The sequence below is a fragment of the Pteronotus mesoamericanus genome, unplaced genomic scaffold (assembly GCF_021234165.1).
Source record: "Pteronotus mesoamericanus isolate MK-2021 breed Mesoamerican mustached bat unplaced genomic scaffold, CSHL_Meso_final contig_221, whole genome shotgun sequence".
In the NCBI taxonomy this organism is placed as follows: Eukaryota; Metazoa; Chordata; class Mammalia; order Chiroptera; family Mormoopidae; genus Pteronotus; species Pteronotus mesoamericanus.
Genome location: NW_026555092.1, coordinates 15,126,384 through 15,140,106, shown reverse-complemented (window position 1 = coordinate 15,140,106; position 13,723 = coordinate 15,126,384). Strand labels below are relative to the sequence as shown.

Sequence of the window (13,723 nt, the reverse complement as noted above, 5' to 3'; positions counted from 1 at the left end):
TGGTTGCCCCCAGATACCACCTACTACAATGAACCACTGTGGGGAGGAGCTGTTGAGTAAGGACTCTTGTCTAGATAGAGAAAGAAGACCCACTTTCCAAGCATAGATTCACTGCTTCCCATGGATTCTAAAACCAAAATCCTTCCAGTAAAGTGATTTTCTGTTTCAATTTATCTAGGGTTGGTTTCTGTCATTTGCCACCAAGAGCTCTGGTACAGCAACCATTTCAGACATTTGTGGACCAGGGAACAAGTCACCAAAAGGCATTTCCAATCCCTCTGCCTCAGGGCTGCAACCAGACCTGAAATCTTCCTGATCTGTGCCTTCTGTTCAGCACAAAGCAAGGCACACAGGCTGTCTCAATAAAACCTGGTTGGCTGAGTCACTCAGTAAGTTCATAAATGCCTGCCAGAAGCTGTTCTAGGTACTGAGGTTGCAAAGTTAGTAAGAGCTAGTTGCTGCTCTCAAAGATGTCCCACATGCACCTTAGACCCAACATATCCAAAACGGAGGGTATCATCTTTCCTGCCTTCTCCCAACTCATATATCAGCTCACACCATGTCCCATTTTCCAATAACACTGAACTGCTTGCACTTCTTTCCCTCTGCTTAGATGCCATCAGTGAATAGCTGGTGTTCTTAGACTACAGGGATGAGAGGGAAAGAGACAGAGCACAGGCAATCAGGCTGTTGCTTGCAGAGGTGAGAATTTGAATGCCAGGTAAAGCATCCTAAATCAATTGGCAGCTATTCCAAGCTACTTTCCTTGGCCTAAATAGAATAATCTTAGAGTTTAGTTTTCCTCTTTTACCGACAATAGTCTACATGGAAGGTAATATAAAGGGCTTATATGTCCATCATCTTAGCCAGAGATGCAGCTGCAAGCAATGTTCCCATATTATAGGTAAGCAGACAGAGTCCTCAAATGTCTTGGCTCTATGGCTAGCAAGTAGCAAAGCAAGGGCTTGACCAAAGTTTCCAGGCTCACAATCCCCATTCTTTCCTCCACTAGTACAGCCCTTAGAGAGTGTAGTGTGAGGGAGGGGATCCTCAGCAGTGGCCTGGCCCTGCGGGGAAACTCTCCTCCTCACCACCACACCAGGGGCTAAGTCTGTTCTGCGGGCCTGTCCTCCTGGCCTTAATTCCCTCCTCTAGCTTCTTAAATCCTCACAAAAACTCTGTGACATACTACCATCACTTCGTTTTATAGGTGAAACTGAGGAACGGAAAAGCGAAGTTTCAGACTCTAAAGTCCGGAATCTTCACCCTTGTTTCGCTGGGGTCCAGATTTGGAACACCTAGCTAAAGAAACCGGTCAACGGGTGGTGAAGCGGATGCTGGGGACCAGACTCAGTTCAGGGCTGAGCGCCGCCAGGTGGCGCGGTAGAGGTGTGACTGCTTTCCCACCTCACCACTCCACACCCCCCTTCCCCGCCCCCTCGCCTGCGGGCCCGACGCACCTGAACTAAGCCGGGCGAGGCCTGGGAAGTGGGCTCACGGGGCTGGGCAAGGCGGGGCGGGGCTGGGAGCCCAGAGTGGGCTAGGATCGCGGTTGTAGTTCGGTGTGCTGGAGCCGCACGGGTCTTAATAAAGAATGACGTCCCTACGAGGATACCGCCGGGCTGCATCAGTTTGCCGCCTGCCCTGCGCTCCCTAGTGTGCAATTTATTTGGGGGCGGTGGGGTGGGGACTAGAATAGAGAGAGAGAGCTGCCAGAAGGGTTGGGGCGCAGGCCATCATCCCCACCTGTCGACCGCCAGGAGCGGGTGGGTAGAGGGGAGTGGCTTGTCCCGTTGGGCCCGCCCCCGGGTCCCAGAGCCTAGGGCGCGCGACGAGATATAAGGCTGCCGGGAAACAATGCGCCTGCATCTCGCGCTCCCGCGCCTATCCCGGTAGCGTTTGGGCCTGTGTGCGCGAGCGAGGGAGGGAGGGAGCGCGACGGGGCGCGCTCTTGAATGCGGGCCGCGCGCTCGGTGGCGCGCATGTGCTTGTGTTCGGTCTGCCGGGCTGCCCCGAGCCGGCCCGGAGCGGGTCCGCTCCTGGTGGCTGGCGGCCGGAGCGAGGTGAGACTAGGGACTGCCGGTGGATGGGCACGGGTCCCAGGGCGCAGGCTGCAGGCTGCCTCTGGGCACAGCGCGCCCCCGCCCGGCCGGGCCCTGGGAGCTGCGCTTCGAGCGGCGCTGGCAAACTTTGCTTTTGAACTCGCTCCCCGCAGCCTCGTCCGCGCGTTGTGAGCGGCTTCCGTGGGCACGCTGATCCGGGACTGGGCTCCTCGGGACGCGAGGGAAGGGCGTGGGTTCTAAGCCCAGAGGTTCGGGAGGGACGAGGGCCTTGCAGCCGGCTGTACGGGGGGACCCGGGAACGCCTCCGTCCCTGGGCCCTTACCCCAGTCAGCACGTCCCCCTTCCCTCTCGCAGGGAGCGGACATGGACTTCGACTCGTACCAGCACTATTTCTACGACTATGACTGCGGGGAGGATTTCTATCGCTCCACGGCGCCCAGCGAGGACATCTGGAAGAAATTCGAGCTGGTGCCGTCGCCCCCCACGTCGCCGCCCTGGGGCTCAGGTCCCGGCGGCGGGGACCCGGCCTCTGGAATTGGTCCCCCGGAGCCGTGGCCCGGAGGGGGCGCCGGGGATGAGGCAGAATCCCGGGGCCACTCAAAAGCTTGGGGCAGGAACTACGCTTCCATCATCCGCCGCGACTGCATGTGGAGCGGCTTCTCGGCCCGGGAACGGCTGGAGAGAGCAGTGAGCGACCGGCTCTCCACTGGTGCGCCCCGGGGGAACCCGTCCAAGGTGTCCGCCGCCCCGGACTGCGCTCCCAGCCTCGAAGTCGGCAACCCGGTACCCGCTGCCCCCTGTCCGCTGGGCGAGCCCAAGACCCAGGCCTGCTCGGGGTCCGAGAGCCCTAGCGACTCGGGTAAGGACCGCCCTGGGCCAATCAAGAGGGTACACCCCATGGGTGGCCAAAATTGCCGCTGCCTGAGGTCAGGCACTGGGTCTTCGCCAGCCCTTCGGCTACCCATCCCCCTTTCTCTGGCTAAAGCTGCCGGTGTAGCCCCCAGCGGTGTCTGTCTGGCACGTGGGTGTGTTAGTAAACAGTTTAAAGAAGTGGCGTGGGAGCCAGCATTTCTTTGATGATGATTGGAACCCCAGGGGACAGGGGAGACAGGGTGAGGCTTTGCGCTCAGACGGGACAATACTGGGATTGCACTGCAGGGAATTTCTGTCCTCTGGAGGCTGGAAGGGGTCCCTTAAGGGTCACTCCAGCCTCTTAAGTTTTCTATTGCTGCCTCCTCCTGGGAAACTCACACTCCCCTAGGGAGAGAAGAAGCCGAGGAGCCCTTTGTGCAAAGCCAAAGCCTTCATCCTTTTAGAAACCTAGTCTCCTGTCTGTTTTACTTTAAGACGCTCCCACCACTTACCATTTGTGCATCAACACCATTACCCATGAGACAGGTAGGAGAGGAATGAACTCTCCCCATTAACAGATGGAAGACTTAGAAATAGGAAATCACTAGAAGTGAGCTCCAGCTTCCTGCCCTCTAGCCAGCCTCTTTTCCACCACCTTCCATTGGCAATCAGTCACTTTTTTCTTGATGTTTCGAGGGTCTTCTAAGTTTATCTTAGAAGAGCTACACCTTGCCTTGTTGCCTTGGCCTGAGGTGGAAAGGTGACCCTTTAATTCCCTCTCAATCCATCTGAGACCTTCAGCTGCCTCCTTGCATTCAAAAAATGTTCACTGGTCCCTACTTTGTGCCAGACTCTGGGCTGCATGCTGGGGTCAAGGATATGGAGCGCCAGGCCCTTTCTCCCCGCCGCCCCCTCCTCCTTGAATGCAAATGTAAACCTCACTGAGGGCACACCAGCATCCTGTACCACCAGAGTACAATGTTCTTAGCCTGACCTCTTCTCAGCAGAGAAATAGCAGGCAGAATGTTTTCATAGGGTGCAGGCTGAGGCCAGCATCAGGTAAATGAGGACAGAGAAAACTCACTGTCACTTTTAAGAATAACTTTTACATGACCATTTAGAGGGAACTGGGGAATGGGGTATAGAAGTCATCATACACTTGAAGGGAAAAGTAAGGATAACAAGAAAAATTAAAAGTCAATTTTTTTTCAGTCCACTGTGTTTAAGGTCATTTCTCACCTGCTTGTTTTCTACACCAAGCTTGTGTGTGTTTAATGGCTGGAATAGGAATTTTGAGGTCAAGAAACCAATAAAGATGTGCAGGGTCTGGCACAAATAACGCCCCTTTTTCTAATTACAAAATCATAAGCATGTAAATCTGCAACATAACAATATCACATTCAAGCATACCCTATGGCATTTTAGGGGAAATGTTCAAATTAAAACTATAAATTATTACACCCATATTACTATCCTACCAACCACACTCAAGCAAGCGTTACTTCTGCCGGACCCTGTATTTCTACACAGACTGATGGAGTGGTAGGGGCGGAAGAGCACTGTTTTGAGAGTTTGGAGATCTTAGTTTGATATCCAGAAGGTTACAAAGGAGATGTGTGGACTTGGCTGATCTAGCTCTGCTTCTCCCTTGGCACATGAGGGGGCTGGCCTCTGTTGTCCAGCGGAGGAGGGCATTTCCTTGCCTGAGTAGAGTTAGACACCACTCTCTGTAAAGGAGAATAGTGGTCCTACTTTATGTCATCCTTTGGCAGAGCTTTCCCAGCTACCAGGTTTAACATTGAACTATTAAAGATCTGGGATGTGGGGGAGCCTCCTGAATCATTTTCTGACCTGCCCTTTAACCTGAACCTGTTTGCAAGCTCCTGGTTCACAGGCCACATGGCCCAGAACAAAATGCAACAGATTGCAAACAATGAGGGGGGTGGGGAGAATGACTGATGGCAAAGCTCAGCCAATAGGGGGTAGAGGCTGGGTAAAACAGCATTCCAAACACAGCGTAGTCAGCCAATCACAGGGCTTAGGGCCGGGAGGGCTGAATGGTCAGGTTTTATTAATGGAGAAATAATGCGATTGTCCACACAATGGAAGCTTTCCTGACAAAGGGGCTCAAGCATCCTGATATGCAAAAGAGACAGAGAACTGAGCTCTTCTGTTGTCAGGGTGAAATGCATTAAGGTGGTCTTCTGGGGGGGGGGGGGCGCTGGAAAACGTGTGAAGTAGGAAGGTTTTCTATCTCCTCTCCGGATTGGGGTAACCCAAGAGACCTTCAAGCCAGGGACTAATGGGGGCATGTCCAGGTATCTCCAGGTCCCTGGTGTTTCAGCCCTTGTGTGGGGATAGGGGCTTTTCTGCTGCTCAGTTTTCTGTGCCCCCTGGCACAGGTAGCTGTCGCTTGTACCTTTGTGAAGTTCCTGCAGATTTTGCCGACCTGCAATTACAGATTCAACACTGTTCTGGTCCAGGGAAGGGGGTGGGGCAGGCAACCTATAAATGATGGATGACTTTAGAAACCCATTGAACCCAGGAGCAAAATGCCCCTCAGGGAAACCTTTCCCTCCCCCCTGTGGGTGAGGAGGGATGTGTTGTAGCCCTCCCTTCTCTGAATCTTCCTCTGAAAGGGATAGTAGAATAGAGAGGTGGGGGAATAATAGGATTTATAACTTGTGAAAAGTAACAATTCCCCAAGTGCAGGCTGTGTTGGGCAGGAACAAAGGGCAACTCTGCCCACAGACCCCTCATTTACAATTCTGATGGGGCATGAAAGAGCCCGACTGGGGAAGATCTTTATAGCTAAACTTTGTCCCAGGCTGATAGCTCTTTCTCTCCATCCTCTAAGTGGGGGAGGGGAGAGCCTATGCAGACCGGGGGCTGTTGGCTTGGGTTTGCCTTTTGTTCTTATCTAAGCCTTGCTGTACAAAAGGAAATTGGAGAATATTTTCCTTCTCGCCTATTTACCCTCCTTTATTCATACTGCCCTTACCCAGTTACAAATGAATCAGCTGTCTTTCCCCTCACTTCAATTTGTTTATATCTAAATTGGGAAAATGTCACCTCCTTTCCCAAGCTCCAGCATAGGGTCCTTGTATGAGTTTCTCAATAGGGTGTGTTTCTTCTCTTGTTCTCTCTCCTCGGACAGAGGGTGAAGAAATTGATGTTGTGACAGTGGAGAAGAGACAGTCCCTGGGTGTACGGAAGCCGGTCACCATCACGGTGCGAGCAGACCCTTTGGACCCCTGCATGAAACACTTCCACATCTCCATCCATCAGCAGCAACACAACTATGCTGCCCGCTTTCCTCCAGAAAGCTGCTCCCAAGGAGGGGCTCCAGAGAGGGGTCCCCAAGAAGAGGCTCTGGAGAGAGATGCTCCAGAGGAAAAGGAAGAGGAGGATGTACATGAAGAGGTTGTGAGCCCTCTGCCTATGGAAAGTGAGGCTTCCCAATCCTGCCACCCCAAACCTGTCAGTTCTGACACTGAGGATGTGACCAAGAGGAAGAACCACAACTTCCTGGAGCGCAAAAGGCGAAATGACCTCCGTTCAAGGTTCTTGGCCCTGAGGGACCAGGTTCCCACCCTGGCCAGCTGCTCCAAGGCCCCCAAAGTGGTGATCCTGAGCAAAGCCTTGGAATACTTGCAAGCCCTGGTGGGAGCAGAGAAGAGGATGGCTACGGAGAAAAGGCAGCTCCGATGTCGGCAGCAGCAACTGCAGAAAAGAATTGCGTACCTCAGTGGCTACTAACTGACCAAAAAGCCTGACTGCTCTGTCTTACAAAGACCCAAGTTTATTTTTTTTAACCTTTTCTCTCCCCCTTAGTAATTTGCACATTTTGGTTACGGTCGGACAGTCCGGACAGTAGATCCCAGAATGCTTTGCAGCCAGCGCACACAATAAGGGCTTGCATTCTTGGAAACCTGGGACCCCAGCTCTCCCTCTTCCCTGACTCACGGGAGCACTGTGTCTTCTGTGGCGCCTTCGGCTTCTCGGGCAGGCAGCTGACTGAGGAGCCCCAGGGTCTGCCTCACTTACTAGCTCTGAAGAAAAGCCTGACAGATGCTATGCAACAGGTGGTGGACGTGGTTGGGGCCTCCAGCCTGCTTGAAACCTCACACTCCGGATGAGTGTTAGGCTGGGAAAGGATGCTCCCACTGCTGTCTCTGGGGTGATGCTAGGACAGCTGGGCCTGGATGCTCTCCCCGAGGCTCCTTTTTCCAGGAGACACATGAGCTGTCTTGGGTGAAGACAAGCTTGCAGACTTGATCAACGTGGACCGTTACCTCACTGTCAGACACTTTACAGTAGCTGAGGAGTTGGAAACCTTTAATATATACATATATATTATAATGTTAGATGACACCCCTCTTCCCACTCTCAGTGCTGCGACCTTGACAACGTTTAAAGAACTTGGCCTCTAGGTTCTTTGTCTCAAAGCCCTCTGGGCCTTTTCCTATGAGGAAGAGACCATTCTGTCCTCGTAAGGGACTTTTTTTGTTTCCTTCTGCCTTTGTTATGCAATGGGTTCTACAGTACCCCTTTCCCGCAGGTCAGAAACGTTTCCCTAAGACACAGGGAAATGGGCCCTAGCCTGGCGATGGCCTGGAGTCCTGGCCGTGAACTTGTTCCTTACCCCGGTGTCTTCTGTCTTGGAATCTTTGCACAAGGCAGATGTCAGGCATCTCAGGGGTGAGGACTGTACCACTTCCTATTTTCCAGCTGCCTCTCACCTCAATCCCTGGCTGATAAGTTTGAAGTTCTGTTAGAACCATCCTTCTCATGCAACTCTAGGGAGCTTGCTGTCTCTGCAGCCACCCTTGGGCCACCTGCCAGCCTGGCATGAGTCATCCCTTCCCTAGAATCTGGGACTTACTGAAGTTTTTACTGGGAGAGCTGCTGGGACTCATCCTGGACTCCAGAAGGTAGTCTTGCTTCCTGGTGGGAGCTCTGCTTAGTGGGCCATGATAGATTTTGCCCCAGCTGGACTTGGCACCTCCAAGTGGATTCCGGGTGCAGCCTCCAGTCTGTGAAAGGCACCCAACCCTATAGTGTCTTGTGAGCAACCTCAGGAGCCCCTAAGCCTAGCCTGGACGAAGGACCAGCCCCCTCCAGAACCTTCCTGTGGGCAGCAGTATCTGCTGGTTATGGGTTCGAAAGGGACACGGAAGGAGGGTGGAAGGCTGTATGCAGCTCTGGAGAGCCACCTGCTACTTCTAAACCTATTATGCACGATGGTCTGTTTCTGAGGTTGCTTCCTGGTGCCAGAGAACCCCACTGGAAGCTTGGGAAAAGCCTCCGTATCTTTTGGAGCATGGTTTTTGGAGCCAGCCAACTTCTGGAACTGTCTTTGGAGAACAGGTGGGAAGTAGGTTACTGATGTCTCACCTGAATAGCTTGTGTTTTATAAGCTGCTGTTGGGTATTATGCTGGGAGCAGTCCTTTTTTTTTTTTTTTTTTTTTATACTGTATTTTTGTATGCCTTTTGCAAAGTGGTGTTGTTTTTCTACAAGAAAAAACATCTTGGGCAATTCTGTTGCAAGAGTCTGATTTATTTTGAACGGCAGGTTTACCTGAAATTTTTTTATTTAGTTGTGACTATCAATCTCCTGATATTAAAATGTTGCCTTCTGGGACACCTTCTAATAAAAGATTTCTCAAACATGTCAGAGTCGGGACAGCTTATGCCAGCTGAATCTGCCTGAACCAAGGAAGATGATTTCAGGGTGGCCACAAGGGAGGTAGCAGGTTGCATTTCTCTAACCATGTTGCTAACCTGGTCATTCCACTTCGGGTTCCTGAAATGCCATTTCAGACATGTCTAAACAATGTAGGCTCGGCACTTGGTGAACATAAAATTCTCTTGTGAATCGCGAAGAGTGCTGAATTTGTATTTTAGAAGGCTTGAAATCCTGGTTCCACCACTTACTTATTCTGTGCCTTTAATTTTATCTTTCTGAGTCCTAGTTTCCTTATCTCGAAAATGGGGCTAAATGCTACTTCACAGGGTTTGGCAGGTACTCAGTGAAGTAGTAGAGGATAAACCACTTTCTAAACTATAAAGCCTTACATTCTTTAGCGTGGTGCTGCTCTTTAGTGGTATGATGACCCTTTGCAGGACATCTTTTTAAAAAATCACAATGAATTTGTGATGTAATGTGATTTTTTTTTTCTTTTCCCCTGGATTTAATGAGAGAAAATCAAGGTTCCCTTTCCTTCACATGATTCTCATAAACCTGCTATGAATACAAGAGGAGAGAGTTTAGTAAGAGCTCTTCCTGATAGAGCACTGCCTGTATCTGAGCTCACTTCTCCATATTATGCCACACTAATCACATGCCAGTGCTACAGAAGAGGGAACCAAGGTTCTAAGAGTGAAACAAAACTGCCCAAAGTTCCACAGCTAGGCAGTGAATGAGTTGGGTTTTGAAACCAGCTCTGCCTATCTCCACAGACAGAAGTCTCAAGCTCTGCATAGTGATGATCAGCTTGCTTTGTTAGCATGAGGTGTGGAGGAGGTAAACATGAATTCCTTCGCTTAACTGCTTCTTGGAACTCACTTCGTGGGGCCATTGTGCCTGCCACTTAACTGGGATGAAGTGAAGCAAATGTCCCATGACCAACCTCTCTGCCCATTTGTGGGCTGGGAGTGTTAGTCTTGCCCCAGAGAGGCCCCTTCTGGGACTGAAAGGAAAATGGTTGCTGTTCAGAAAGGCCCCGAGCATCGTGGTGGGAGAAGGCCACTTTGCCTCAGCGACTCCCGCCTTAGAGCTGAAACCTGGGTTGGTGCTGCCTTCCTGCGCTCCTGTGGAGCCTGTGTAGAGGCAGAAAGCTACTATAAATTCCTCACATTTACCAAGTGCTCCTTATCACAACCTGGTAAGTAAGCAGTATCTGCCACATGGTACTGGAGCCCAGAGAGGTTTCTTGCTCAGGGTCACATGACAAAATCAGAATCCCAAACCCAGTTGCCTGTCAGGCAAACTTTCCACTTCTCACCGCCACCGCCCCACCCCCACCCCCGCAGCCCCCACAACTCTTAACATCACCAAACCCAATCCATAAGTAGCTGTTTGATAAAAACACATTGGATTACTGGGTTTCTCTCTTTAAAATTGATTTTAGAGGAAGAGAAACGATTTTTTTTTCCCCGCTACCCTTGTGCCCCGCCACCCTCCGGCTGGTGTGGCTCAGTGTATTGAGCCACAAACGAAAATGTCGCCAGTTCGATTCCCAGTTGGCCCATGCCTGGGTTGCGGGCCAGGTGCCTAGTTGTGGGCCTGCAAGAGGCAACTGACTGATGTTTCTCTCCCTCCCTTCCTCTCTCTAAAAATAAGTAAAATCTTTTTTTTTAACCCTCTTTTTCTTTTATTGTCAGTTCTATTCACATCCTTTTTATTGATTGATTGTTTGACTTTGAGAGTACATTCATTAAAGCTAGGGACAGTGAGACAAAGGAAGGGCTTAGGATAGAAGCGACAGGACAGAGCCTAGGCAGGGCTGCTTTGGCTCTCTAGAAATGTCGGGAAGAAGTGAGCCACAGCTGTCTGCTCACTGAAAAGTCAGAAAAGGGGGCCTTGGACACAGGTTCAGGGGGTAAGCCTGGGATGAGCTGCTGCTGCCTGTTGCTACCTTAGTTGCAAGTCTCACGGGGACCCTTAGAATTCAGGAGAGAGAAGTAAAGATGCTTGCCTGGGAGAGAAGAAAGTAGTGGGCATGCTCCAGAGAGGGCCCACCCCATCATTTTTTTAGGACATTTGTCAAGAGACTAATTTGTAGGACTTCTCTCCCTTTACTAAACCTTGAAAGAATTTTGGGCCCTCAGAAAGATAGTAGGAATTCAGGTACAGGCTTTAATGCTAGTTGTTTTACATATCTAAATCCTCACAATAACCTGGAGAACAGGAGGGTGTCACCTGTTTCACAGATAAGCAAACTGAAGCTGAGAGGCATTTACTGGTAAATCGTTTATCTAAATCTACACAGCTAGCAGCAGCTGCCTGACTCCAAACTTCAGCTCCTTTGAGTCCAGCTCTGCTGAGAAAGGAGTGAGAATAAAGCCATCTCCTGGGGGGGGAAGGGAAGGTGTTTCTGGAATGTGAAGTATTTTAAGCTCCTTCCTAGCTCATTCCTACAGACTCCTACCTCTATCTTTATCCAGAAATAGCCAGGACTGTATTCCTGGATGTCAGAGAATATGCCCAATTTAGTGATGTGGACATTGTAAGGGGCAGCAGAGAAGCCACCTGTGGTAGAGAAGAGAATGGTCATCATGTTAGACAATAAAAGTTTAACGCATGTGCTTAACCCTGGCCCCTATTGGCAGCTATGTTGGGGAGACTGAGACAGGTTGAGCTATCTTAGACATGCTGAATTTGCCTAAAGTGCTCCTAGGGTCAGGATATTGCAGAATATTCACTTTGGAAAGAAAAGGGCAGTGGGGATGGTTTTGTAGATTCTGGGGGTGATAAGAGGGAGTGAGAGTAGAGAGAGGTTCCTTTCTAAGGGTAAGAGAACCAGTTCGTTGGGAGGTGATTGATGACTGGGTGCCTGGGGAGGGGTGAAGGGGAGGTATCTAAATGTGTCAGCTGAAGTTCCGTTGGGGTGTGGACATTTCTACTTTAAGTCCAGTGGGCAGCTCTTGATAATGTCTTTATTTAGACCTGCTGCCAAAGGAACCAACTGTATTAACGTTACCATTCTTTTGGTAATGTAAATGGCCCAGGAAATGTAAATATGTTCTTTTTTTTTTTTTAAGGCATGTGTTCCTAGGAGGTCCAGGGAGCTTTTCTTTTTTTTTTAATTTCTTTTTATTTATAGATTTATATATGAAGAAAGACATCAATTTGTTGTCCCACTTATTCATGCATTCATCGGTTGATTCTTGTATGTGCCCTGAGTGGGGATCAAACCTGCGACCCTGGCATGTCAGGACAATGCCCTAACCAAAGGAGCTAACTGGCTAGGGCCTTAAATATGTTCTTAAAGTCTCTATCAGGCGAGTTATTAAAAACCATAAGACTCAGTGTCAGGGGTCCAGTAGGTGCCCAGGAAGTGATGGATCATATTTAAACTTGTGGGAAGCAGTATGGTTAAGTGGTCTCTCACACCCAACAGATCTCAGCTCTAAATCTGGCTCTGTATGTTACAGCTGCATGACCATGGGCAAATTATTAACCTCTCCTAGCTCCCATATCTGTAAAACAAGTATAAATACTAACGCCTGCTTCATTGGATTGTTGTGAGCAATAGTAAATGCTTAGTACCTAGAGTTTTTTTGTAGTGAGTTATTGCATGTGAAATGTTTAGACTGTTGCCTGCCATGTGGTAAGCATTCTATTAGCATGTTAGCTATAATCCTTTTTCCCAATTATTTTTATTGCAGTTACATATACATGACAAATTTACCATCTTAACCATTTTTAAGTATTCAATTCAGTGGTATTAAATCATTCATAATGTTATTCAACCATTGTCTGCAGCACCGTGCATTTCCGTAACTCTTCATCTTGTAAAACTAAAACTCTCTCTCCATTAAACAATAGCTCCCTATTCTCCCCTTCCCCCAACTTCTGGCAACCACTGTTCTACTGTCTCTCTGATTTTGACTAAGTAGCTCATATAAGTGGAATCATACACCATTTGTCTTTTTGTGGCTGGATTACTTCACTTCATCCATGTTGTAGCACATGTCAGAATTTCCTTTTTTAAGGCTGGGTAATATTCCATTGTACGTATACACTGTACCTCATTTTGTTTATATATCTATTAGAACCCTTGAATGGCTCCTACATCTTAGCTATTATGAATAATGCTGCTGTGAACATGGATATACAAATATCCTTTTGAAACCCACCTTTCAGTTATTTTGGGTGTATACCCAGTAGTGAAATTTCTGAATCATATGGTGAGTCCATTTTTAATTTTTTGAGGAAAACCCACATAGTTTTCCACAACAGCTCCACCATCTTACATTTCTACCAACAACGCACAAGCGTTCCAATTTATCAACATCCTCTGCAACACTTGTTATTTTTTTTTATCGTAGTCATCTTAATGGATATGAGATGGTAACTCATGGTAGTTTTGATTTGTACTTGCCTAATGATTAGTGATGATGAGCATCTTTTCATTTGCTTATTGGCTATTTGTATTTTTTCTCTGGAGAAATGGCCATTCAAGTTCTTTGCCAATTTTTGGATTGGATTTTTTTATTATTATTATTTTTAGTTTTAGAAGTTCTCTATATATTCTGGATATGTCGGCAGCAAAGTGGTACCTGGTGTTAGACCGGTGGATTCAGACTGGACCTTGGTTCAGCAGCCTCAGTTCTCGAGTTTTGGCTAAGAAAGATTTCAGAGCCAAGACTCAAACTATAAGAGAAAGTTTATTTAGAAAGTCATAGAGGCAGAAGAAGTGAGCTGTAGAAGAAATGGGCTCAGGGAACAAGTTACAGAGGCAAAAGGAGGGCCATTGGAGCTTAGGAGAAAGAGAGACAAAGATACCACGTGCCTCTGGGGCAGAGGGGAAGAGGGGAAAGAGCAGTGGGCGTGCTCCACAGAGACAGCGTCATGGGGTCCTCCAGCTTGAGGGTACAGTGGTACATCCGTACTTGTTATCTCATTCTGGAACTCTTGAAAAGTGCCAAAACCAAGGAGTATCAAACCATGAAGCAATTGCTCTTGTAGGCAGCATCATGACTCACACAAGTTCTAGCAAGTGCAACGAGTCCCGAGCAAGCGCCTAGTGCTGAAACATTTTTGTTGTCAAAATGTGACAAGTCCAGGGTTTGACATTCT

General features: G+C 48.9%; 1 protein-coding gene across 1 annotated transcript in view; it reads left to right on the top strand.

Annotated features, from left to right (window-relative positions):
• Window positions 1–1,955: 1,955 nt before the first annotated feature.
• MYCL (MYCL proto-oncogene, bHLH transcription factor) overlaps window positions 1,956–13,723 on the top strand; it is a 37,917-nt gene continuing 26,149 nt past the window's right edge. The window contains exons 1-3 of the mRNA XM_054572032.1: window positions 1,956–2,063; window positions 2,418–2,922; window positions 6,073–8,285. Of these exons, the coding sequence (XP_054428007.1) occupies window positions 1,956–2,063; window positions 2,418–2,922; window positions 6,073–6,674 (1,215 nt within the window). The 3' untranslated portion in view covers window positions 6,675–8,285. The remainder of the gene's footprint in view (window positions 2,064–2,417; window positions 2,923–6,072; window positions 8,286–13,723) is intronic.